General features: G+C 45.5%; 1 protein-coding gene across 1 annotated transcript; it reads left to right on the top strand.

Moving 5' to 3' along the window:
- The first annotated feature begins 483 nt into the window (after nucleotides 1-483).
- On the top strand, nucleotides 484-25519 carry LOC140191094 (keratin, type I cytoskeletal 19-like). Its single transcript, XM_072248175.1, has 12 exons — nucleotides 484-939; nucleotides 1935-2017; nucleotides 9658-9814; nucleotides 10759-10920; nucleotides 13208-13333; nucleotides 14846-15066; nucleotides 19259-19302; nucleotides 20537-20564; nucleotides 21619-21662; nucleotides 22894-22921; nucleotides 23939-23955; nucleotides 24741-25519. The coding sequence occupies exons 1-12, from the start codon at nucleotides 508-510 to the stop codon at nucleotides 24761-24763; spliced, it is 1365 nt and encodes a 454-aa protein (XP_072104276.1). The 5' UTR covers nucleotides 484-507; the 3' UTR covers nucleotides 24764-25519.
- The last annotated feature ends 1808 nt before the right edge of the window (nucleotides 25520-27327 follow it).

The following is a 27327-nucleotide window of genomic DNA, read 5'->3' as shown; positions in this document are numbered from 1 at the left end:
TGTGGCACCGCTCAGCCAGATTTTCAGTCTCCCTTCTGATGTGAAGGATCTCAGTTTGAAACGTCGACGGCTCATTCCTCTCCATAGATGCTTGAAATCTTGAGCACTGTAACACACACAAAACACTGGATAGGAATAAACAATTAAGACCCAGCCCGAAACGTCGAATGTTTACTGTATTCGGTTTCACAGATCTTGCCTGACCTGCGGGGTTCCTCCAGTATTTTGTGTGTGTTACAGTGTGTCCGTGTCGTGCAGAGTTAACACATCCCAGTATGAGTTTGAGAAAACTAGGCACAAAAAACATGCCGAGCAGGTCGCACACTGAAGGGCGTGCCGCTGAAACTGTAGGTGTGTCAGATGCCGGTGCTGATTCCGCACCACCCCCTCCCTCCCTGCCCTGTATAAGCGGAGGCGATCCGCTGGCGCTGGCTACTGTGCTCCCTGGGCGAAGCTTAGATCTCGCACCGCTGTCTTCTTGACAATCAGCCGACGACCGATAGCGCCATGGCCTCAGCAAGCTCACGACATTTCGGCTTCGGCACCAGGAACACAAGTTTGAACCGTGTCCTGCGAAGCCCAGCCTTCACGAGTTTCTCGACGCAGAGCTACGGCTCCAGGCCACAAGCCAGCATCTCCTCGCTGGGGCGTGGACGAGGGGCTTCAGTCCTGCTGTGCCCCGGAGCCGGAGTTGGAATTGGCTCAGCTCTCGGCTCCAGCTCGTTCTCCATCATGTCCGGCGGCTGTGTCACCGGCAACGAGAAGGATGTCATGCAGAACCTCAACGACCGGCTCAGCAAGTATCTGGATAAGGTCCAGATGCTGGAGTCGTGCAACGAGGACCTCGAGAAACAGATCAGGGAGTTGTCTTCAACTAATACCGTCCAAGGATTCGACTGGTCCGTTTACAACAGCACAATCAAGCCTCTACAGCAACAGGTAGCTCCGTAATTTTACAGAGTGTTGGTTGACAAGAGTGTCAGGAGGAATTTCTTTAGCCAGAGGGTAGTGTATCTGTTGGGGCCAATTCACTGGGTATATTTAAAGCGGATGTTGATAGGTTCTGGATTAGTAAAAATTTCTGGGAGGAGGCAGGAGAATGGGATTGAGAAGGTCAATAAACAGCAAAAATGGAATGGCCGAATTCTGCATCTCTGTCTTGTGGTCATATTGGCAATGTTGGACAGGGAGAATTGGAATTGGAGCTCACTTCTTATTGGCACATGTGCTGAGATAGAGTAGGAAGCTTGCTATCGGGACAGTGATCACTCTGCATCTCAGTGCATCGAGATGGTTAGAAATACAGTGTTGCAGAGCAAGTGCAGCGCAGGCAGACAGATTCAGTGCAAGGGTCACAACGGGGTAGATCGGGAGATCAAAAGTTCATCTCTTAGCGTATGTGAGGTCAGTTCAAAAGTCTGATAACAGCAGGATAGAAGCTATCCTTCAGCCTGGTAATACATGTTGTCAGACATTTGTATCTTCGGCCAGGCTGCAAGAGGTGCTTAATTATGTTGGCCGATTTCCCCAGGTAGTGCAAAGTTGTGATGCGCAGAAAATGGTAGATGGACCCAGCAGTTCAGGTAGTATCTATCGGGCCCCCGAAACTTCGACTGTCTACTCCCCTGACTTGCTGAGTCCTCCCCTATTTTGTGCGAGTTGCTCAAGATTTTTAGCATCCGCAGAATCTCTTGCGTGCGCGAAGCTGTGGGTTTAATTTTCGTGCGCGCACGGCTCCATTGAAAGGAGACGGGATCTGGACTGCTGGTGGAGTCGCACTCCCACCCATGCAGCCTGTAGATCTCCTCGGGCAGGGGGTCACACCCCAAGGAGGCAAGTCTCAAAGATTTCCACAGGGGAGTTGTGGATTTCCTCCTGCGATGCTTCCCTCCACCCCGCAACCCTCTTGACGCCATTCCTTTTGCTTTTCCCAGATCGCCAGTGCCATTATGGACAACGCTCGCATTGCCCTGGAGACTGACAATGCCAAGCTGGCTGCTGAAGACTTCAGGAACAAGTAAGTGATATGGTTCTATTTTTTAAACCCCTAGCTGTGGCATTTCATGCGTTGGGGATCCTAAAGCGTGTAAACCAAAACTCTCTGCAACTTTGCCTCATTTTCGCAATGATAGAGCGGAAAAAAACGCTAGAGGAACAACAACCCCTCATTCCACATCAGGAAAACTAACAACAGCTGATTGTTGACTTCAGGAAGGGGAAGAAGGGTGAATATGTACCAGTGTACATCAGTGGTGCAAATGGTCAGCAGCTTTAAGTTCCTGGGTGTTAACTTATTGGACAACTTGTCCTGGGCCCAGCACATACACTCAGTGGCCACTTTATTAGGTCGTCCTGTAGCTAATAAAATGGTCACTTAACATACATGGGTGGTCTTCTGCTGCTGTATCCTATCCACTTAAAGGTTTGACATGTGCATTCAGAGATGCTCTTCTGCACACCATTGTTGTAATGTGTGGTTATTTGAGTCACTGTCACCTTCCTGCCAGCTTCAGCCAGTCTGCCCATTCTCCTCTGACCTCTCACCTCTCAGATTAATAAAGTTTTTTCTCGTATATCTGCTACTCACTCGATTTTCCTTCTGTTTTTTGCACCATTTTCTGTAAATTCTACAAACTGCCGTGCATGAAAATCCTAGGAGATCAGCAGTTCCTGAGATACTCAAACCACCCCATCTGTCGCCAACAATCATGCCATGACCAGTCATTTATGTCACATTTCTTCCCCATTCTGATGTTGGTCTGAACAACAAATGAACTTCTTGAACATGTCAAGAAGTTTTAGGCATTGAGCTTCTGCCACATGATTGGCTGGTTAGAAATTTGCATTAATGATCAGGTGTACACGTGTAGCTAATGAAATGGTGGTTACTGAGTGTAGATGCAATCGCAAGGAAACTTCACGAGTGTCTTTACTTTCTTCTGGAAGTTAAGGAGGCTTGGCTTATCACTGAACACTCCTAACAAACTTCTATAGATGTACTGTTGAAAGGTCTTGACTGGAAACTTATTCACTCAGAGGGTTCTGGCAGTGTGGAACGAAATGGCAGCTGAAGTGTTGGGTGCAGGTTCAATTTCAATATTTAATGGAAATTTCGATAAGTACATGGATGGGAGAGGTATGCAGGGCTATGCTCCAGATGCAGGTTGATGGAACTAGGCAGAATAACAGTGTAGGAAAAACTAGCTGTTTGAAATGTTTCTGTGCTGCAGTGCTCTATGCCTCTACGACTGGTTCATCAAGATTAGAGTAGATTAGATTAGATTCAACTTTATTGTCATTGTGCCGAGTACAGATACGAAGCCAATGAATTGCATTTAGCATCTGATCAGAAGTGCAAAGAATAGTGTTATTTACAAAATAACTGTGAATAAAAAAAGTGCTACAGCACGCCAATATAAAAGTACTGAGACAGTACAATACAGATGCAATACTGCTTAGTGCTGTGATGAGAGGTTCAGCAGTGTCACAGCCTCAGGGAAGAAGCTCTTCCTGTGCCTGCTGGTGCGGGAGTGGAGGCTCCTGTAGCGCCTACCGGATGGGAGGAGAGTAAAAAGTCCATGGTTAGGGTGAGATGCGATCTTAATAATGCTTTTCACCCTGCCCAGGCAGCGTTTTTGGTAGATGTTCGCAATGGTGGGCAATTGGGGTTTGTGGTCTGATACGGGACAATTGCCATACCCCACTGAGATGCAGTTGGTGAGTATGCTCTCAATGGTACAGCGGCAAAAGTCTGTCTGTATCCTGAGACAGAGGTGAGCTTTCTTGATGCTCCACAGGAAATAAAGGCGCTGTTGCGCCTTTTTGATCAGGATGGAGGAGTTCAGGGACCAGGTGAGATCCTCAGAAATGTGGACACCAAGGAATTTGAAACTTGATACATGCTCCACTACCATTCCGTTGATGTAGGTGGGGACGTGAGTGTGTCTCCTAGCTTTACTGAAGTCCATAATGATCTCCTTGTTCTTCTGGGTGTTAAGAGCCAGATTGTTGTCGGCACACCACGCAGCCAGGTGCTGAACCTTGTCCCTGTAGGCTGTCTCGTCATCCCCTCTGATCAAGGCAACTTGATTTAAGGCGGAGGGCAGTGGACTTTGCCGGTTACATCACAGGCACATACCTCCCTGCAAGAGGTAGTATCAACAAGAGGTACTGACTCAAGAAGGCAACATATATCATCAAAGATCTCCATCATCCAAGCCAGTCAAGGGTGCTGTCGGGCAGGAGGCACAGAAACCTGAAATCACACACCACCAGGTTCAGGAACAATTACTTCACTTCAACCATTTGGTTCTTGAGCCGACTGGCACGACCCTACTCACTACAGTTTAGCAAAACTAGGCCCAGTTTGATCACTTTCTATTCAAGTTTATTTTTGTTCTAATTGTGTTTTTTTTCTTAGAAAGGCATTTATTGTTTATATTTTTCTAGTACATAAAGCACTCCAGTGTGTGGTGAAAACTGCCCAGCGGATTATCGGCATCAATTACCCACCATTGAGAACATCTACCATAAATGCTGCCTGGGCAGGGCGAAAAGCATTATCAAGGATACATCTCACCCTAACCATGGACTTTTTACTCTCCTCCCATCCGGTAGGCGCTACAGGAGCCTCCACTCCCGCCCCAGCAGGCACAGGAAGAGCTTCTTCCCTGAGGCTGTGACCCTGCTGAACCTCACATCACAGCGCTAAGCAGTATTGCACCTGTATTGTACTGTCTCAGTACTTTTATATTTGTGTGCTGTAGCACTTACTTTTTATTCACAGTTATTTTGTAAATAACACTATTCTTTGCATTTCTGGTCAGATGCTAACTGCATTTCATTGGCTTTATATCTATACTCGGAACAAGGACAATAAAGTTGAATCTAATCTAATCTAATGTCCTAACTCCTACACCTGTGACACCTACTTGTGCTCCTAAGTCCCTCTTGTCCATGACACTCCTATACTATCCTATACTGGTGTGAATTTCCAAACTATCATGTTAAACTTCAGAATCAGTTATCGTCACTGACAGGTTGTGAAATTTGTTGTTTTGCGGCAGCAGTACAGTGCAATGCATAAATAGACTTATAGGCATCCGTTAGTCTGATGAGACCATGGATTTGCGCCTTGGAAACTTTCCAGGGTGCAGTCCTGGGCAAGGTTGTATGGAAGACCGGCAGTTGCCCATGCTGCAAGTCTCCCCTCTCCACGCCACCGATGTTGTCCAAGGGAAGGGCTTTAGGACCCATACAGCTTGGCACCGGTGTCGTCACAGAGCAGTGTGTGGTTAAGTGCCTCGTTCAAGGCCACACGCAGTGCCTCAGACAGGGCTCGAACTAGCGACCTTCAAATCACTAGACGAACACCTTAACCTCTTGGCCACGCCAAATAGACTACAAATTATAATAAGAAGAAAATTATATAAATATAAGTAGTGTAGAAAAGGGAGCAAAAAATTGTACTGAAATGTGCTGAACCACTCCAGCAATTTTACCTTTAACGTTTTTTTACAGCTGTGCAAACCAACTATTGCTCTGAGCAGGAATTTTTACATGGTCTGAAACATGTGCGGCCTTTTAAATATAGGTTTGGTAATATGCTTACTATGAATATTTAGAATGGAAACTGTAAAATCACATCCTTTTGGTTTTACTTAATTGAAGGGTATGATGAAATACAGGACAACAAAGGAAATCTTTCACGTTTTGTAACCCTTTTCTTGTCAGTCTTTATTAAAATATGTTGTCGACATGTCAGTGCATGGTCTCCTCTACTGTCGCAATGAGGCCATTCTCAGTCTGGAGGAGCAGCACCTAATATTCTGTCTGGGTAGCCTCCAACCTGATGGTGTGAACATCAATTTCTCAAACTTCTAGTAATGCCCCTCCCCAATCTCTCCTACATCATCCCCCTTTCCCATTTCCCTCTCTCACTTCATCTCCTTACTTGCATCACCTCCCTCTGGTGCTCCTCCCACCTTCCCTTTCTTCCATGGCCTTCTGTCCCCTCCTATCAGATTCCCCCTTCTTCAGCCCTGTATCTATTTCACCAATCAACTTCCCAGATCTTTACTTTACCCCTCCCACCCCCCCAGTTTAACCTATCACCTCATGTTTCTTCCTCCCCTCCCCCCACCTTCTAAATCTGACTTCTCACCTTTTTTTCTCAAGTCCTGATGAAGGGTCTCTGCCCGAAACATCGGCTGTACTCTTTGTATTGCTGCCTGGCCTGCTGAATTCCTCCAGCATTTTGTGTGTGTTGCTTGGATTCCCAGTATCTGCAGATTTTCTCTTGTCTATTAGCACTATCCAGATTATCTTTGCATCTAGATGAAGGATGTGTCTTAATCCCCATTAGATCATCCAAATGTCTGTTTCTGGATTTACATTTGATTGAATTCATAGGACTGAATGCACGTTCACAGTCAGCACTAGAAGCTTGAAATGTTCCAATGATGTCAACAAGAATTGACAGTTCTTCAAATTCTTTGTTTCTAAGCATGTAGTTCAACATATCAGTGAACATCTTCAAATTGAACCAGTCTTAACTTTCTCAGAAACAACAAATTTGAAATTACTGTATTGCTATGATATTTTTAAAGCATTATACTTCATAATGATAGCTGAATAATTTTTTCATTAGTAATACAACATTCTCCTTTTCAAATTCAAAATAGTTTGTATTTGCAATAGGAACAGAATCAGAAGCCTGCCATTTTCTTAACTCATCGTCAAGGAATCTATTATCCAAGCGACTTTACATAGGTTGAATGAAGCAAATAGTAGGCTCAGTATTGACATCAGAACTTACAAATGCAAGCAGATCTTCCACTGTGTAACTCCAATACTGGTACTGTATCAACAATGTACGGTGAACATCATTTATTAATTTTTGTTTTTGCACATTGCAGTGTTCCAATTGTATTCAAACACCTTTTCTGAAGGAATTTGCAAAGAGGCAGATCTTCTAAAATATCGTTAAGGACAGTTAATGATACTCAGTATTGTGGTTTGGTCAAAATCTTCAGGCAGTAGTTGCTGATTGGATTGTTATATTTGTGAACTTGCTCTTTGTAATACTGGATCAAAACTTCATAATTCCTCGTTAAAGCAATTAACAGCAGAAAGTCTTTAACGACCATCTTGCCTTGTTTAGTGGACTAAATGAGACAACATCACATTCTGTGACATTAGCTAGTTCTACATTTCCTTTTTAAACTGATGACCTGGTAACCATTGTGTACACTGTTCTTAACAGTGTTTCTATATCCTACATAATTAATACTTCTTTCCATGCGTCTACTAATCCCTGCATTCCTGGTCTTCTCTGTGTGCAATGCAATGTTGCTCAGACAGCTGCTTTATTTCTTGTTGAAGAATTCTTTCCAAGCATAATACTTGCCCAATCTGACATAAGCATCATCATCTTTTGAATATCCAGGTTTTTTTTATTGCTTCATCAATACTGATGCTGCCACATGCAGTTAGATTCAAAGTGCCCACAAACATGGTCTTGTAGGAATTTTCCCATTGCAACTTAATATACAAAATTATCATATTCTGTACAGAAATGTCTGTACTTTTGTCTGTACTTAGTGTATGGAAGGCAGATTTCTGCAATTCTTCTTTTAATCTGTTTCTGAAGCACAATGCTGATGCACAAAGCACAAATTCAAGTGTATTGTTCTTACTGTGCCAGCTCTCTGGTATATTTACATATTTGCCCACATTTGCATGAACTTCTTACATAGAATACAGAGAAGTATGAATTTTAAATGCAAAGATCATATTATCAATGTCCACTTTGATTATATCAGAGTAAAACTACTTTTGCGCACCATGTTTCACTCTTGCTTCATGCTCTTTGGGAGTTTCAGTTAACCTGCCCAAAATTCCACATTTCTTCTTGTTGGATAATTACATAGTGCATCTTTATGAATTCTCTGGTTAAGATGTCCTCTAAGAAATGTAACTTCCATTCTTCACAATTTTTTCCACGACTGAGCATTCCCCCAACTTTTGCTTCTGCACAAATGATGTGTATATGTCACCATGGTATTGATATCTTGCTGAGACGTATCGCCAATTTTTATTTTTTTCTTTTTGATGTGAAGACAGTAGTTCAGTGTTTATGATTTGCAAAAGCAGTTCTACCTTAAACTTTGTACAAGCTTTTATCTTCAAACTATTTAATTCTTCTGTTTTTCTTTTTCTCATCCTTTTGATACTAAAAATAATAATTATTATTTTTTTGAGAATATGAAAATAATCATTATTTGAATACTTTAACATGATAAGCAATAATCTTAACAATTTTAATAAAATAACCACAGTCATGTAAATAGTTTTATAGAAACAAATTTTTCCCTTGATATAACATTTTTTATTAAAAGTTCTTATTAGGTTTTGATTTTTTGAAAGATTACTTGTCAAAATAGTCAGAGTATAGAATTTTTCACGTCAAAAAACACAAAACACAAATCACAACCAAGTACACAGAGTCAGGCAGTCAGAACAACTGATAGACACAATAGCAAAAGTATAGGCTAGGTGGCAACGGCATTCAGTGGCAGGTGGTTTATTAACAATGAGCTGCCAACTTCCATTCTGTGTTTATTTTTACAATTTGTAACAGTGTTGTAACTTGAAACGCTGACAATGTAAATATGTTGACACCCTAAAACATTTAAAAGTAAAGGCTGTGGTATGTTTAGTATTTAGAAAATTTATGGATTATATTCATGAACACAATTAATTACAGGGTGTTTCATAGTTACATTACCATAGATTTGAAAATTATATTAGAATAATTTGGAAATTATATTAACATTATATAAAAGAAAATTCCAGCTGTACGGCAACAAAGGCTATGTGTGTGGGAACATTTCTGTTACTGCCTGGCCATGCTCCCATGCAGCTTAGAGGGAACAGTGCACTCTGGCCAATGACCCTAATTGATCAACATCCTCCTGTAATCTACAATAGTATACACTTTGCACAAACTGCACATGAGGAATTCTGCAGATGCTGGAAATTCAAGCAACACACATCAAATTTGCTGGTGAACCAGCAACTTTGATGTTTGTTACTTTGCACAAACCATCTACTTTTATGTCATAGCTAAAATGGTCAATTTTATTGTTTCAAAGTTTATATATTTCAAATGATAACTATCATATGGGGAGCTTTTCTTTCTGTGTTCTTCTTGTATCAATTATGTAAAACCAACAAATGTGTGAAATGTTCTCTATGGATTGGTACATTTTTGTCTGTCGATGAGTAGGAGACAAGAAGCTTGTTTCATTCTTTTTGTTTTGTTGCTTGTTGTGCTGTGTTTTTTTGTGTTCTCTGTGTCGTTTTGTCAAGCCTGATGGGCATCCTACTGTATGTTTACACTTGTGGGCCGCCTCCAACACATCCTTAGGTTGTGTTGGTTGTTAATACAAATGATGCATTTCACTGTACAGTATGTCTCCATGGACACAAGATAATGAACCTGAATCTGAGTGGGATTTCAGGATGAGGCATTTGATCTGTAATGAACTCAGGTCTTTCAGCTATGAGCTGGGAATTGGTTTACAGGATAGGAAGGGTTTCAACTTTGGTCCCTGGTCCTGTGGTGGCATTGTTACCCTGCCCTCTCTGTTACAGGTGGCAGGCAGAACAGATGCTGAGGCAGTCTGTGGAGGGTGATATCGGTGGCCTGCACCATCTGAAGGAGACCTACCTGCAGCTACGGGACAGCCTGAGCTATGACATCGCTGGGCTGGAGGACGAGATTGCTTTCCTGAAGAAGAATCACGCTGAGGTGAGTGGCTCCAGTGCCCTGTTGCAACACTGTGGGATTTAAAGTAACAGAAGGAGGGGTCTATCTGCTGGGAAAGCCCTTGCCCTCAGCCAGTGAGTGTCTTCCAGCCTTCAACAAGCAGAGATACAATTTAGGACCCACCCTGGCCAATGGGGAACTGGAGCCAGCTGATAGGCTACCTGATTTTAGCCCAGTGAGAGATCAAATGAAATAAGGAGTGATCTGAACCGTTTACCTCCTCCTTCGATCATGTCCTATCTTCTCACTCCATTCCCCCCTTCCCCCCATCAGGTCTCACCTATCACCAGCCAGCTTGTACTCCTTCCCCACCCCAGCCCCTCCTTCTTCCCTTCTTCCTTCTTCCTTTCCAGTCCTGATGAAGGGTCCTGGCCCGAAACGTTGACTGTTTATTCCCCTCCATAGATGTTGTGTTACAAATGATAGAATGCCGCTCCCTGGTATTAATTAATTGGGGTAAGGTCAGGGGCACTCTATGTCAACCTGTCAATCTTCAGGCCATGCCAGTCAGGGACTTGTGCTAATATTATTTTGTGACTGTATGTGCTGGGTCATAACTACCTGTGCTGTGTGTAACTGTGTGTGCTGGGTCATAACTACCTGTGCTGTGTGTGACTGTATGTACTGAATTTTGTACCTTGACCCTAGACAATCAATGTTTTTGTCTAGCTGTACACATGTGCTTGATTGAATGATGACAGCCTTGAACTTGTGTTTCAGGAGGTGATTCTGTGAGAGCAGATTCTACAAGATTGATCTGGTCTCAGTTCCATCCATTTATTCGACTTGACTTTAATGTAACTCATAGATCCTAATCCCCTGCAGAATTTATCACAGGCAGCAATGTAGCACCAGGGAGATCTGCAGTGCATTGTCAGTCGTAAGTGGGCTGTACTGATCCAGCCTCGTGTTGTCTTGTTTCTCAGGAGCTGAAACTGCTGCAGCAACAGAGGACCCAAGAGGTGCATGTTGAGGTGGACTCTGCTCCGACCCCTGACCTGAATGCAGCCCTGGCAGAGCTCCGGGAGAAGTACACCACCCTCGCTGACAATAACCAGGCAGAGCTGGATAAGTGGTACCATGAGCAGGTAAGGATTGGAGCAGCCACTCACATCGGTCCCGACTGCAGGACGATAAACGACTGCTTAGTCTGCACATCATTGTGGCATAGTCCTTGAGTGAGTACAGCGGGCTGTGGAGTGATTAATTTCTGAATGCATTTAAACTCTGGAAGGATGGCATGAGCTACTGATCAGTGTGGGATATCATGAGGTCATGAAACATACCAGATAAAAGCAAGTTATTGTGCCTCGCGGGCTTGGCTTGCATAATGAAGTGATGCCAAGCACAACTTGGGCCCCACTTATTGTGCACTGACCCAACAATCTCCCTCCAGTCTGTCTGTGTTACCTCTGACTTTTGGGAATTGAATGATTTGCTGTTTGACTTGTGAGTGTTTCGACAAAGCTTTCTGGCTACGTCCACACTAGACCGGATAATTTTGAAAACGCCGGTTTCGCGTAAAAACGATAGGCGTCCACACCAGGCATTTTTGAAAATACCTCCGTCCTTATTAAAACGGGTATTTGGGCGAATCTCCTCCTATTGGGCAAGCGCAGGACACATCTACAGAAAACAAGCGAAGAGGAAATGGTATACTATTTCCGTTTCCGCGGCGGTGTTATGCTGTTTCCATTGGTCAAAAACTAGAGTACAACAACAGCGAAAGATAAGTTTTCAACAATGTCTTTGAGGAACACAAAGAAAACCTCTGCTGGAAAAAGCAGCTATTAACGTAGATAATAAAGTAAACAACACACACATGAAGCCGTCCGCCATTGTTGTTGTGGTGTTGGAGGCTGAGTTCAAGAAAGCAATGAAATACTGAGCTGCCGCCACCATCTGTTCCGGCGCGTCATGACAGCGTTTTTAAAGAGCTCCGGTTACCCCATACATACTACACTGCCCAAACGGCGTTTTCAGATTTACACCACTCTGGAGAGCGTTTTGGAAAAGCTCCATTTTCGGGGGTGGAAGACGCCGTTTCAGTGTGGACGGAGGGTCAAAACGAAGAGAAAACGCTTCGGTTACGGATTTGTCCGGTCTAGTGTGGACGTAACCTCAGCGAGATACTTTTGTTTCACAGCTCTGAGTGAAGTCGTTGCGAGCAGCCCCATTGTGATGGGTTGTGCTCTTGGTCACCATCTGAAAGTCCAAGTGAATTTATTAGCAAAGTAAATATACATTACCATATACTACCCTGAAATTAATTTTCATGCACACATTCACAGCAGAGCAAAGAAATGAAATAGAATCAGTGAAAATCCCCACAGAAACTGACAAACAACCAATGTACAAAAAAGACAAACTGTGCAAACACAAAAAAAACGTAATAAATAAGTAAATAGACCACTCACCATCGACGAACAATTGCAGCAGTGTGTTCTATCTACAAGATACACTGCAACAACACACCAAAGTTTCTAAGGCAGCACCTTCCGGACCCATAACCACTAGAAGGACGAGAACAGCAGATACCACCACTTGGAAATCCCCCTCCAAGTCACTCACCACCCTGACTTGGAAACATACTGCCATCCTTTCATTGTCACTGGGTCAAAATCATGGTATTCCCTCCATAACAGCACTGTGGGTGTCCCTACACCTCAGGGAGGGCAGCGGTTCGAGAAGGCAGCTCAGCACCACCTTCTCAAGGGCAACTAGGGATGGGCAATAAATGCTGACTTAGCTGGTGATGCTCACATCCCATAAATGAATAAATAAAAGAGAAAGAAAGAATACCAAGAACATGAGTTCTCGAGTCCTTAAAAGTGAGTCTGTGGGTTACGTTTAGTGATCAGTTCAGTGTTGTGAGTGAAGTTGTCCATGCTGGTTCTGGAGTTCAGTGGTTGAAGGGTAATGACTGGTGGCATGGCACCTCAGGCTAACTCCTTGCCAGTGATAGCAGCAAGAATAGAGAATGGCCTGGATGGGGATGGGTGGGGGGAGAGTCCTGGATGGTGGATGCTGCTTTCCCGTGGCAGTACTCTTTGCAGAGTATGTACGTGTCACCATATACCACCTTGAGCTTCATTTTCCTGCAGGCATTTACGGGAAAATAAAGAAATCCAATAAAATTATGAGAATCTGTACATAACCAAGAGCAGACATGCAACCAATATGCAAAAGAAGACATATTGTTAAAATAGAACTTAAATAGTTACTACTATGTTCATAAGTTGTACAGTCCTTGAATGCAAGTCTGTATGTTGTGAAATCAGTTTAGAGTTGACAATGTTTAGACAGCTCTTACCAATCCCAGCTTGGTTGTCTCCCATCTCTCCCCAATAATCTGCCACTCATTTTCTTTTTCAGCTCTCGGTTAAAGAAGTACAGGTGACTCAGAATGACCAGGCTCTCACCAGTATTAAAACTGAGCAGTCTCAACTGCGAAGTAATTTGCAAGCCCTCGAAGCTGAATACAGTGGCTTACTCGGAAACGTAAGTGACCTTTGCCAATACACAATCTGCTTGTTTGAGTAGAATGGTTATCTATAGTTCTTTTCTCTACTGGGGTGGGGCAACACTGATTACCACTCTGATTACCTTGTTTTATTAAAAAACTATAAAGGTTTATTTACATCACATTAGATTATGAGGACGCTCAGTCCTCATTTATTGTCATTTAGAAATGCATGCATTAAGAAGTGATACAATGTTCCTCCAGAGTGATATCACAAAAAAAACAGGACAAACCAAAGACTAACACTGACAAAACCACATAATTATAACATATAGTTACAGCAGGAGCTGCAGCTTCTCACGTTCTGTGTAAGCATGGTACTCTGAGTCCTCCCAGGCCACAGAATGGACAGCTGGACGGGGTGTCAGTGAACCTGCTCAAAGATCTGTTGTACGGTACTGCCCGATGCAACACCTACCACTCCCTGGTCCCCACAGTACAGGGGAAGCACCCCTGCGTAAAGGCTGAGTGGCCATTTTAGGGGGCTGTTTGGGGTTAGTCTGCAGCCTGGTGGTTTGGGTGCTGCATAGTCCCAATCTCCTTCCTGAAGGGAGTTGGGGAGGGAGGTTTCCCACAACCTGGTTACACTGTAAGTGATGTTTGGCCCAGATTTTATGTGGTAAACCATATATATATGTTGTAACTGGGTTAACTGTCTGGACACGCCCCTCTGCTGACTGCTCCTGTGGCTTCTCCCACAGAACCCTGAATAAAGGCGATTGCGCCATTGCTCCTCCCTCAGTCCAGGGCAGATACTCAGCACGGACTTTGGTCCATTTACTGTTAATAAAAGCCTTTCAGTATCTACTCTACTTCCAGTCTTTTGGAGTTAATTGATTGAGCATCATTTTATTAACTGGTTTTATTCAGCTGAGGTGATGGGATTTGAACTCTGATTTCAGGTTAAAAATCCAGTAACCTCTGTCCTATGAAAGTTAAGGCTTAAGATAATGTCCAGGCATGGATAGTTAACAGATAGTGTCAACCCAGGGAAATAAGGCCTTGGAAAAATGAGTCCCTTTGCACAGCAGGGGCCTGGGGCCATTTGGCATACCAAGACAAGATAAGAATGCAAGTGAAGGATTCTAGGGGGGCACACTTACTTTAGATTACTTTACTAAAATCAGTTACATTACTAATTCTGAAGTATTATCGGCATTTAACATGTAGATTCTATTGGCTATTAACACCTGTATTACTGAAATGATTGGTGATTGATCAATTTGAACATACACAGATTACCAAATGGTCAATATCTGTAACTGCTAGTCAATCTTATATAAAAATGTCACCTCTTTGTTAAAACTTAGAACAGTTGGTGATAGGGGCCACACAGTTCTCCTTATGCACAAGCAAATAAAAGTGTGACAGAGGAATGAGAGAGTTTTCAGAGTCCAATTAATGCACGTTGATGCTCCTAAAGTCCCTCCAGTCCCCTTCCTGTTGAAACCTGTTCAAAGCAGCTCATTCATGAGTTCTTGTGCTTTCAGATGACTGCACTGGAGAACACGCTGGCTGACACTGAGGACTCGTATGTCAATCAGCTTCAGAGTTTGCAGTTCAGAATTCGGCAGCTAGAGGGTGAGCTGGCAAGTATCCGAAATGATCTGCTGAAGCAGAACAGTGAATATAACAGGCTCCTTGACATCAAGATGAAGCTGGAGGCCGAGATCAACCAGTATAAAATCCTGCTGGACGGTGGTCAACAAAGGTAAGCACAGGTGGGAGGTGGTCACCAGTGGAGGCACAGGGGAAGACGATGAGAAATTTCTGCTCCATCCTCAAAGGCTATGCAAGGTGGAGGCATGCATGAGTGCTGGTCAGTTGATGCGCCCGGGGTTCGAGCCTGGAGTTCAGGGTCCTGTCATCATCTGGTCTGGGGATCAGAGCCCAAAGGTCGATTGGAAGTCAGAGCTTGATGCCCGAAGCTTAGAGACTGGATGTTAGAGGATTGTCCTAGAGATGGAAGACTGTCCAAGCATGCGGGTGGGAGGAAGGAGGCAAATAGGCCTGTTTGCTCTGGTTTTGGGTTCCGTGTTGTCCTGCCGAGCGTCTTGAGCTTTCTATCCGTGCTTTTACCTCTAGATCTGTTTGTAGTCCATGCCTCAGTCTCCACCTCATCCAGATGCATGGAGCCAGTTTCCACTTGCATTGGAGACACCCACTTCACCACCCTTCCCCCATCCCTCTGCCTCTGTGTTACCACCCTGGTGTCTCAAGTGCCGTCAAGAGTGAAATTCAGTTTCCCCCAAGCTTGAGAAGATCAAAACCATTAACTCTCAGAGGATTTCTCATTAACTGCTTTCTTCAGCCTCTCACTGTCTTCCTCTGTCACAGGTCCGCAAATCTCACAGGCACCTTCTCATCTCTCGCGTACATCAACAGGTGAACACACACACACACACACACTCATACATACTCTACCTGTGACCTCACTTTTAAGCAATTATGGATCTGTATTCCCAGATCCTTTTGTTCTGCCTCACTCCTCAGTGCCCTACCACTCACTGTGCAAGTCCTACCCTGGACTCTTCTCCCAAGTGCACCTCCTTATTCTTGTCTGCATTAAAATTCCAATTGCCGTCTTCAACCCATTTTTCCAGCTGGTGAAGATCCCACTTCAAGCTTTGACAACCTTCCTTACTGTCCACTGCACTGCCGCCCAATCTTATGGTCTTTTAAACCTAACAAACCCTGCAGTCTGTTGAAGATTGAGTGGAGAAACACAATTGCCCATCTCACATACTGACATACAAACATACTCATTATGTACACTACCAAAAACACTCTCTCTCTCACTCTTACACATGGAGTGATGTCTTCACTTACACAGTGACTCACACTTACTGCAGTCATATACTGACACTGCCAGAAACACACACTCACATGTGCACTCCTTCTTGGAAGTCCATCGGGAACGATGGTGACGTCAGTGAGGCCTCTGATGAGCGTGAAGCCTGGACTGGGAAGCACAGATGCGCCTGTAGGTCGGGTTGTCTCTCCTTGCGGTTCTGGCACTTCTGATCAAGGTCCTTCAGCTGCTGCTCTTCGTATGTACTGGTGCCTTCATAGACTGCCAGGCACCGGTCTTTGGCCACGGCCTGCCAACCAGTCACAGGGATAGTGAATGCTTTCAAAGACGCTTTCACACAGTCTTTATGGTTCTTTGTGAGGCCTTCCTGCTTTCTGGCGCCATGTACCAGCTCAGAAAAGACTACCATCCTTGGAAGGTGGTTGCCTTCCATCGAGACCACATGCCCAACCCATCGAAGTTGAGCCTTCATGACCAGAGTTCCCGGCCCTTCATAGCATTTTTTTTGGTGGGGACTTTGTCTTGCTGCAAGATGCCCATGATCTTGGGAAGGCATCACAGGTGGAACCGCTCAAGCATTTTGATGTGCCTGAGGTATGGGGTCCATGTTTCACAGCCGTACAGCAGAGAAATCAGGATGACTGCTCTGTAGACTGCCATCTTGGTCTTCAGCTGGATGCCATATTCTCCCCACACACGTGCCCATAGCCTGTCAAAAGACACCTCAGCTTTTGCTTTGTCCTCCTACCACTGACCTTTCATCTTCCGCAGCTCAGCCTGGACCTTGCTACGCTGGTGTTTCAAGCGGTCACGGAGGTTGACTGCTTGTCACTGAGCCAGCGTGCGAAGGCCTCCTACTTCTGCCTGAGGAGGGTGACAATATTAGAGTTGTTCCTATTGGACCAATCCTGATGCGTCCACTTGGAGTGCCCGAGAACGGCACTTGCGGTGCTGTACAGGGTGTCTCTGAAGGCAGCCCATGTTGTTTCTGGGTCTGCTTCCTCAGGCAATCGCTCAGGTTGTTCCTCCAGTTTGCTGATCGGCTCTTCTTTGAGGCTGGGGTCAGCGAGCCATTGAATGCTCAGCTTCTGCTCAATGTCAGCCTGCTGACGCCTGTGCGCCCTGGCGATCTGAAATGACAGCTTGTTTCTCAGCAGCATGTGGTCAGTCTGGCAGTCTGCACCTCTCATCACTCTGGTGATGACCACATCCCTGATGTCCCAGCACCTTGTGATCACGTATTCAATCAGGTGCCAGTTCTTCGAGCACGGGTGCATCCAGGTTGCCTTGTGGATGTGTGGAAGCTGAAAGAGGATATTGGTGATTGTCAGCCCATTTTCTGCACAGAACATGAGCAGTAGCTGTCCATTTGAATTCTCCTTTCCAAGACCTGCTTGCCAATAACTTCCGGCCAAGATTTATGGTCACTGCCTACCCGGGCACTAAAGTCACCCAAGTAGCAGGATCTTGTCGTCTTTGGGGACAGAATATAGTAGCTGGGCAAGCTCCTGGTAAAACAGTTTCTTTTGTTTAGAGGTGTAGGTCACGGTGGGTGCACAGGCACTGATCAGCGACAGATGAGCCTTGGCTTCCAGAGGCAGCCTCATTACCATGAGACGATCGTTGATGCCTCTGGGGAGGGACTCCAGGTTCCTGACTATTGTGATCCAGATGGCAAAGCCAACTGTGGCCTCTCTAGCCTCATCCTTTTCCCTCGCCACTGCAGAAAAGCACGTAGGCAGCCCCTCCTTCTGTGACTTCACCAGTCTTGGCCAGGCATATCTCACTGAGCGCTGCAATGTCGACGTTGTACTTCTGAAGCATGTGTCCTACAAGTGCAGCTCACCTCTCTGGTCTGTTACTCGTATTGTTGTCCATGATGTTCCAGGCTCCAACTCAGAGTTAGCTGAGCTTTCTGGTGGTTCTCCTTTCTTTTGTGGTCTTTGAGGTAGTTTGACCACAAATTAGATGTCCGGTCATACCCTAATGCTGACAGAATAGGGTAAGCCAAACTTTCTTTAGGTCACCTCTTCCAGACCCTTTACCATGAGGGGGGAGCAGTGCGGTCCCTGAAGAGGGCTGCTCTGTCGCCAAGGTGGCTGCCGAACTCTGTCCTCGCTTCGTGGGAAAAGACTGACCATCTGAGTGCCAGTCTGTGACTAGTGGCTCCCAGCGCCATCTTGTGCCTGCCAATGTTGCCACTGGCCCCTTGCCCCAGGACTTGAGTTGGTTGTAGAGATTGGCATCACCAAATCCTGGGTATGAAGACCATGAGTTACCCAGCATCATGATCCCCCTCTCTGTCCAGACACTGATGTCAGAAGGGATGCCAGGGATAATGTTTTGATGACGGCTGAACTGCAGAGGCTGTCAGAATGACGTTGAATGAATATCAGACTGCCTGAAGGGCTCCGACTGTGGATTCTTTCCTCAGTTTACTACCCAAGCCTTTCCCATGAGTGGGTATAGCCGCAAGGCTGCGGAGGTTTTATATCAGAGCTTTCCTTCTCCTAGGTGTGCTGTCTTCCCAGGCCAACAAGCCCCACTGCCCGAAGCAACTGGTTTTAAGGCACCAGTGACTCGTATTTGCCCCTTCTCCTGTCAGTGTAAATAGTTCTGCCATGTGAAGGCCGGGGGTTGGACTTGGTTATCAGAGGCTAATTTGAGACACTCGCCATTGAGAGCACTTCATAGGTAGTGGGAGCTTATCCCCACTACCACCCCGGCTATGACAACCATTTGGAACCTTTGTGCACTCACATACACACAGTATCACACACTGTCGCAAAGGTTCACACACAATCGTGAACAGTTGTGCACACAGTCACTTGTGAACACCCACTCAGTTACTCTCAGACTCAAACACACAAGTCCGTGAGGCAATGGGATAGAAAATGGTTTGAGGTAAATCCTGACAGATTTGATGGGCAGATTGGCCTCCTTTGGCGCTGTAAGAGCCTTGTGATTCTGCCCAGAAAGGGTGAGGTGGAAGGAGACGATTTGAACATCTGCTGGGGGAGACGGTGGATGGGGGAAGGAGCATCACAATGCAAGAGACCCATTTTAATGATTTTTTCTTTTCACCCTTTAGCTTCAATACTGCCGGAATCTCCTCATCAAACGTCTCCTACTCCAGTAAGTTTTCCACATGGACTCTGGCTAACCAACTGACGTGGACTGTGGTGACTTGAATTATGGAGACCAAACACCTTATTTTGAAATGAGAGACAAGGGACCGCAGTTGCAGGAATCTGGAGCAGCTCACTATCTGCTAGATGAGCTCAGAGAGTGGCGTAGCATCTGTGAGGCAAATGACAGTCGACATTTTGGGTTGAGGCCCTTCATCTGGTCTGAAAAATAAGAGGGTAGATGACCAGTGTAGAAAGATGGAGGGAATGGGCTGGCAGAATCACATTGAGGGATGGGAGAGATAGAGGTTGGGGGGGGGGAACGTGGTGATTCTGAGGTAGTATATGGTCATATATATGTAATTTGATCAAAAAATAACTTTGAAATGAAGAGGAAGGGAGTGGGAATGCCATCAGAAGCTGGGAGGTGATAGGTGGAAGTGACAAAGGGCTGAAGATGATGGAATTCGATGAGAGAGGAAGTGTGGAGTAAAGGGAGGGAGGTGGGGAGGGGTACCAATGGGAGGAGTGTGTGGGTGATGGGCATATTGGAGAAGGGAACTGGGGTGATGTGGGGCTAGTGGGTCAGGGTGAGAGGGGGAAGTGTAAAGGGACAGAGGAGGAGCACTTATTGGAAAATGAAGAGTTTCATCCTTGTGCTGCCATGTTATATACAACCCAGGCAGAACTTGAGCTGCTGCATTGAGCCTCAGCTTGATAGTGGAGAAGCCCGAGGAGAAACACGTCCTGATGCAAGGCTTCAACCCAAAACATTAACAATTCCAAATGCTGCTCGATGCACTGGGCTCCTCCAGCAGTTAGTTGCTCCAGCTTGTCTGTGCCTTCAACTGCCCTGCCTGAGCGGAAACACAGTGTCTGAGAGCTGGAGGCAGACACGGTTGGTCACAGCTGGCATTTAGTGTCCTTGCCTGCCCAGGATCTCTGAGAGGATGGCACAAATCTCTATGGAGAGGAGTTGATGCACCCACAGGGACAGTGTGTCCTAGGTCTTCAAACTCAAGGCTAGTCCTTGGTCTTTAAGCTCATGTGTGAGTCCTTGGCAGTTATGGCATTGCCAAGCATTATTGCCCTTCTGGGTTGGAGGGGGGGGAGAGAGAGAAGGTGCCGTAATGTCTCCCTGGGTGAAAGGTCGGACTGACCAGGCTTCCTCGCCCTGAAGTTTGAGACAGGGCATCTTTTTAGGACTTCGTTTAAGACTGAACTTTTGTTTTCTGTTGCAGGCATGGGTCCATCTTCCTCTGTGAGCAAGTGAGTTGATCTGGTTTTACTCTGACTTTGACACTGTATTTTGGAAGGCTGAGAAATCACCTTGTCATTGCCGTCTACATCTCGCCCAGAGAGAAACAGATAGACCAAGTTAATCCAATGGCCGTCTTACCAGTAAACACTCCCAGGGCAAAGAGAGCCTAGGGTTTGTTCAGAGAATCACATTATCCCTCCACACAGCATGTTCCATCACCAAATCCTGGGTATGAAGACCATGAGTTACCCAGCATCATGATCCCCCTCTCTGTCCAGACACTGATGTCAGAAGGGATGCCAGGGATAATGTTTTGATGACGGCTGAACTGCAGAGGCTGTCAGAATGACGTTGAATGAATATCAGACTGCCTGAAGGGCTCCGACTGTGGATTCTTTCCTCAGTTTACTACCCAAGCCTTTCCCATGAGTGGGTATAGCCGCAAGGCTGCGGAGGTTTTATATCAGAGCTTTCCTTCTCCTAGGTGTGCTGTCTTCCCAGGCCAACAAGCCCCACTGCCCGAAGCAACTGGTTTTAAGGCACCAGTGACTCGTATTTGCCCCTTCTCCTGTCAGTGTAAATAGTTCTGCCATGTGAAGGCCAGGGGTTGGACTTGGTTATCAGAGGCTAATTTGAGACACTCGCCATTGAGAGCACTTCATAGGTAGTGGGAGCTTATCCCCACTACCACCCCGGCTATGACAACCATTTGGAACCTTTGTGCACTCACATACACACAGTATCACACACTGTCGCAAAGGTTCACACACAATCGTGAACAGTTGTGCACACAGTCACTTGTGAACACCCACTCAGTTACTCTCAGACTCAAACACACAAGTCCATGAGGCAATGGGATAGGAAATGGTTTGAGGTAAATCCTGACAGATTTGATGGGCAGATTGGCCTCCTTTGGTGCTGTAAGAGCCTTGTGATTCTGCCCAGAAAGGGTGAGGTGGAAGGAGACGATCTGAACATCTGCTGGGGGAGACGGTGGATGGGGGAAGGAGCATCACAATGCAAGAGACCCATTTTAATATTTTTTTTCTTTTCACCCTTTAGCTTCAATACTGCCGGAATCTCCTCATCAAACGTCTCCTACTCCAGTAAGTTTTCCACATGAACTCTGGCTGACCAACTGATGTGGACTGTGGTGACTTGAATTATGGAGACCAAACATTTTATTTTGAAATGAGAGACAAGGGACCGCAGTTGCAGGAATCTGGAGCAGCTCACAATCTGTTAGATGAGCTCAGAGAGTGGCGTAGCATCTGTGAGGCAAATGACAGTTGACATTTCGGGTTGAGGCCCTTCATCTGGTCTGAAAAATAAGAGGGTAGATGACCAGTGTAGAAAGATGGAGGGAATGGGCTGGCAGAATCGCACTGAGGGACGGGAGAGATGGAGGTGGGGGGCGGGGTCATGGTGATTCTGAGGTAGTATATGGTCATATATATGTAATTTGATCAAAAAATAACTTTGAAATGAAGAGGAAGGGAATGGGAATGCCATCAGAAGCTGGGAGGTGATAGGTGGAAGTGACAAAGGGCTGAAGATGATGGAATTCGATGAGAGAGGAAGTGTGGAGTAAAGGGAGGGAGGTGGGGAGGGGTACCAATGGGAGGAGTGTGTGGGTGATGGGCATATTGGAGAAGGGAACTGGGGTGATGTGGGGCTAGTGGGTCAGGGTGAGAGGGGGAAGTGTAAAGGGACAGAGGAGGAGCACTTATTGGAAAATGAAGAGCTTCATCCTTGTGCTGCCATGTTATATACAACCCAAGCAGAACTTGAGCTGCTGCATTGAGCCTCAGCTTGATAGTGGAGAAGCCCGAGGAGAAACATGTCCTGATGCAAGGCTTCAACCCAAAACATTAACAATTCCAAATGCTGCTCGATGCACTGGGCTCCTCCAGCAGTTAGTTGCTCCAGCTTGTCTGTGCCTTCAACTGCCCTGCCTGAGCTGAAACACAGTGTCTGAGAGCTGGAGGCAGACACGGTTGGTCACAGCTGGCATTTAGTGTCCTTGCCTGCCCAGGATCTCTGAGAGGATGGCACAAATCTCTATGGAGAGGAGTTGATGCACCCACAGGGACAGTGTGTCCTAGGTCTTCAAACTCAAGGCTAGTCCTTGGTCTTTAAGCTCATGTGTGAGTCCTTGGCAGTTATGGCATTGCCAAGCATTATTGCCCTTCTGGGTTGGAGGGGGGAGAGAGAGAAGGTGCCGTAATGTCTCCCTGGGTGAAAGGTCGGACTGACCAGGCTTCTTCGCCCTGAAGTTTGAGACAGGGCATCTTTTTAGTACTTCATTTAAGACTGGACTTTTGTTTTCTGTTGCAGGCATGGGTCCATCTTCCTCTGTGCGCAAGTGAGTTGATCTGGTTTTACTCTGAATTTGACACTGTATTTTGGAAGGCTGAGAAATCACCTTGTCATTGCCGTCTACATCTCGCCCAGAGAGAAACAGATAGACCAAGTTAATCCAATGGCCGTCTTACCAGTAAACACTCCCAGGGCAAAGAGAGCCTAGGGTTTGTTCAGAGAATCACATTATCCCTCCACACAGCATGTTCCACAGGCGTGGAATCAATAGGTAAAAATGTAAAGGCATCCGTTAGTCTTGCGAGACCATGGATCTGTGCCTGGAACGTCTTCACTCTCCAGGGCGCAGGCCTGGGCAAGGTTGTATGGAAGACCAGCAGTTGCCCATGCTGCAAGTCTCCCCTCTCCATGCCACCAATGTTGTCCAAGAGAAGGGACAACACAGCTTGGCACCAGTGTTGCCGCAGAGCAACGTGTGATTAAGTGCCTTGCTCAAGGACACAACACGTTGCCTCAGCTGAGGCGCGAACTCCCAACCTTCAGGTCACTAGTCCAATGCCTTAACTACTTGGCCACATGCTCACAATGGGTATGGAGAAGGAACAGGAAAGATAAAGATCAGCTCTGTTACATCTACATTGAAACATGCAGTGGAATGCTTTGTTGGTGTCAAATAAAATCACCGAGCATTATGTTGGCCGTGTCCAAGAGCCAGCAGGCTTCCAGCCCTACCATAGCATGACCACAACGAATTAACCCTGACCCCATGTCTTTAGAATGTGGGAGGGAAAACGGGTCACCCGGAGGAAACCCATACACACTCCTTACAGGCAGTGGTGGGAATTGAACCCCAATCAGTGACCATCGTAAAGCAAAGTGCTACACCACCATTGGAAAGAGAATGACTACAGGTTTAGCTCAGTGATTAATGGAGTGCCTTCAAGGGGTTGTACTGCCAACCAAGCATTACTTCTTAGCTTCTTGCAATGTACCATGGTGATTATATTTGACGTGGCTCTCTGTAGGTAAACTCTAACATTTTATCTTTTCTCTCATTTTTCAGAACCAGAATCACCACAGGTAATGCACTTTGCTTCCCACTGTTTGATAGCTTGGTATGAAGGGATTCCTGGTGTGAGTGCAATGAAATTGAGCCCCAGTGGACCCTCGGTCTGTGCTGAGTGGGTCTCCAGACAGGAGTGAGTGGGAGATACCACTCTGATTGTTCTCAAGTTGAAGGTCAATGGAACTTGACTGAAAAAGGAGAGAGAGAGTAACCTAAGCAATGAGGGTGAGGAGGAGATATACCAGGATGCTGCCGGACTAGAGGGAATGTCTTATGAATATGGTTGAGTGAGCTAGGGCCTCTCTATTTGGAGCAAAGGAAGATGAGAATCGACTTTATGGAAATGTACAAGATGATGAGGCACAGATAGAGTGGGTAGAGACATGGGTGAAATGGTTATTACAAGAGGGTATAAATTTAAGCTGATTAGGGGATATCAGAGGCAAGCTCTTTACACAGAGAAGTGGGTCTGTGGAACACCCTGCCAGAGGTGGTGGTAGAGGCAGATAGAGGAATTTACGACACCCTTAGATAAGCACAAGGGTGATAGGAAAATGCAGACCATGTAGGAGGGAAGGGTTAGATTAATCTTACAGTGGGTTAAAAGGTCGGCACAACATCATATCATGGTCCTAGGGCCAGTACTATGCAGTAGTGTTCCACCTTCAGTGTTCTGTGAGGATCATTAGGAACTGACGTGTCACTTATGAAACTTGCAAAAGTTTTATCTTTCACAGGATAATGGTAGAAAGAAGTAAGTGTGAAATTCAAAATTTCTCTTTATTTAATGTCTTCACAGAACGCGTGACAACTCGTAATTAGGAGAAATACAGGCTCCGGGGTGCCACCTGATCAGTGCACTGAGACCCGAGACCTCCATGTTCTGCTGGAATCTCTATGATGTGCAATCTCTGGCCACCAGCTCTCCACTTCTGTCCTCTACCCTCTGCTCATCGTGTCCTGATGCTGTAGCCAGTCATCAGCCGCTCGCTTTCAACCAAATCGTATCATTTCTGAATGCAACCCTCGGGTTGCCATGGAGACTCCCGTCAGTGACTTCACCTTCACATGCTGCTGTGTAGTTAATGCCAGTAATCCACCAGCCCGACAACCACCAGAACAACACCCACCAAGGCTACCCCACCAACCCACAACCATCAGCCTTACACTCACCAGAACCACACCCTTAACCCTACACCCACCAATATAACATCAACCAACACAACACAACATACAAAATCCAACACTCGTCAAGACTACTCAGAACAATGTGACACATACCAATACAGCACCCACCAGTCCTATGCCAGCAACCCTATATCCACCAACTCTACGCACATACACCATCCCATCTATCAAGCATGCTGGTTGCCAATTCCTGCACTCAGACAGTCAGACCCTCATCACCCTTGGGATCCCAACCATGACACGGGTGGTTGGCATTAACCTATCCCATCCACCACCTGGTCTGATAGTGTCACTGTTTGTGGGTATGGGCTTCATGTGAATCCTCTCTGAGTGGGTCTGGCCCTGAAGCCCTGGTGTGAGCCTCGGGCAGCTCAAGTACTAGACATCTTTGTGCACAATTGCTGTAAATCCATCCAATAAATGCTCTCCATCTCAGCCCTCTGCGTGGTGTGACTCAATTAATCATCGGAAGGAAATGGATCAAATACATCAACTTTCAGACATGTCACAGTGAGATCCAAGCCAGTGTTTATGCCCAATTCCACATTAGTATTACAGAAGAAGAGATCAAGACTTTACTTGCTGAATTGTTTTTCTTGCTAATACATCCATTGATGTAGCCTCCAGAATCCTCCATGGTAATGAATTCCAGAGCTTTATCACTCTCTGATGAAAAAATCTATCTTTAACTCAGTTTCAAAGGGATGCTCCTTTATTCTAAGTCAATGGCCTTAGATCTTAGACTCTCCTGCTAATTGAAATGTCCTCTCCATATCTACTCTATCCAAGCCTTCCAGTATTTGGCAAGTTTCAATGCAGTCCCCTCTCATCCTTCTGAATTCCATCAAGTATAGGCCCAGAGATATCAAACACTCCTTGTGTTAAGCTTTTTTCCCCTAGGATCTTTCTTCCAAACCTTCTCCATGGTTAGCACATCTTTCCTTAGATGCGGGATAAAAAAAAACTGCAGACACAGAGTCTGCAAAGGACGTAGAGGACATTGGCAAGGGTCTTATTGCAGGCTCAGAGTCAAGTGAATGGACAGGAGAATGGACAGGAATCTGACAGGAGAGGTTTGGTGAGGAAAATGTAGAAGTGTAGGGTTAAATGGAAGGAGGATATAGAGGGTTTCTTGTAAATAAGAACAGAAAAAAAACTAGGGAATTAGGATGGGAACGGGGAAGTTCTTTATTGTTAAGTGGAGCAGGCCGGTTGAAGAACCTGAGGGCTGTGGGAAAGTAAATGTTCCTGAAACCGCTGGTGTGGATCTTCAGATTTCTGTACGTCTCGCCTGACAGTAGCAGCAGTGAAAGCCTTGACCTGGATGCAAGGGATCTTTAATGATCAATGGTTCTTTGTTGAGGCAACACTTTGTTTTGGTGGGGAGGTCTATGCTTGGGATGAACCAGGCTATGTCCACAGCTCTCTGAAGTCCCTTGTGCTCCTGTGCTTCACAAATCTCATACCAGACCATAACACAACCAGTCAGGGTACTTTCAACAGTGACTGAATGTTAAGAGTTTTGGCTACATGCCAAATCTTCTTAAGCTTCCAAGAAAGGGTAGGAGCTGGAATACTCCTCCGTGCTGGGCCCAGGACAAGTCATCTGAGATATTAATGTCCAGGAATTTGAAGCTGCTAGCTTTCTTCACATCTGATCCACCACACTGTCTCCCTAATTCCTCTTTCTGAAGTCAACAAGTAGCTCCTTGGTCCCAGGAGCCCATTAAATAGAGAGAAAGCGCTGCATTTCTGTAGCACCTACCAGAACATACAAAGGACCACAGCTAATGAAATGACTGTAAGCTGACAGTGTGACCCATAGCAATGTTGTGATGAAGATATCGCAGAAGCCGATCTGTATACAGGCAGCTCACAATACAGAATGCATCCAGCGACACTAAAATCTCTAACTCAATTGCGGATTGAAGTTCAAATAATTGCATCTAAGTTAGAACAAACTGCAGAACAGTACGACATGGGAGCAGGCAAATTAAATTCATAATTAAATTGATGACTAATTGAATTAATTTAATTAATAAGTAAACTAATTATGCTGGTAATCAGTTGCCCAAATAAACAAATAGCTCCTGTCTACACAATGTCCATATCCTTCCATTTCCTGTACATTCACGTGCCTATCTAAAAGCCTTTTAAAAGCCTATGTTATATTTGCCTCCAGGACCATCCCAGTTGTG

This window comes from Mobula birostris, chromosome 32, assembly GCF_030028105.1.
Source record: "Mobula birostris isolate sMobBir1 chromosome 32, sMobBir1.hap1, whole genome shotgun sequence".
Taxonomy (NCBI): domain Eukaryota; kingdom Metazoa; phylum Chordata; class Chondrichthyes; order Myliobatiformes; family Myliobatidae; genus Mobula; species Mobula birostris.
The sequence above is the reverse complement of the archived record's forward strand: the minus strand, read 5'-3'. Positions and strand labels throughout refer to the sequence as shown.

What these genes read in the sequence shown, in the direction of transcription:
- LOC140191094 (XM_072248175.1), top strand. Translation starts at nt 508, where the DNA reads ATGGCCTCAGCAAGCTCACGACATTTCGGCTTCGGCACCAGGAACACA. An exon ending in ATAAGTGGTACCATGAGCAG is followed by an intron (nt 10,921 to 13,207) that starts GTAAGGATTGGA and finishes TTTCTTTTTCAG; the next exon opens with CTCTCGGTTAAAGAAGTACA. An exon ending in CTGGACGGTGGTCAACAAAG is followed by an intron (nt 15,067 to 19,258) that starts GTAAGCACAGGT and finishes TTCACCCTTTAG; the next exon opens with CTTCAATACTGCCGGAATCT.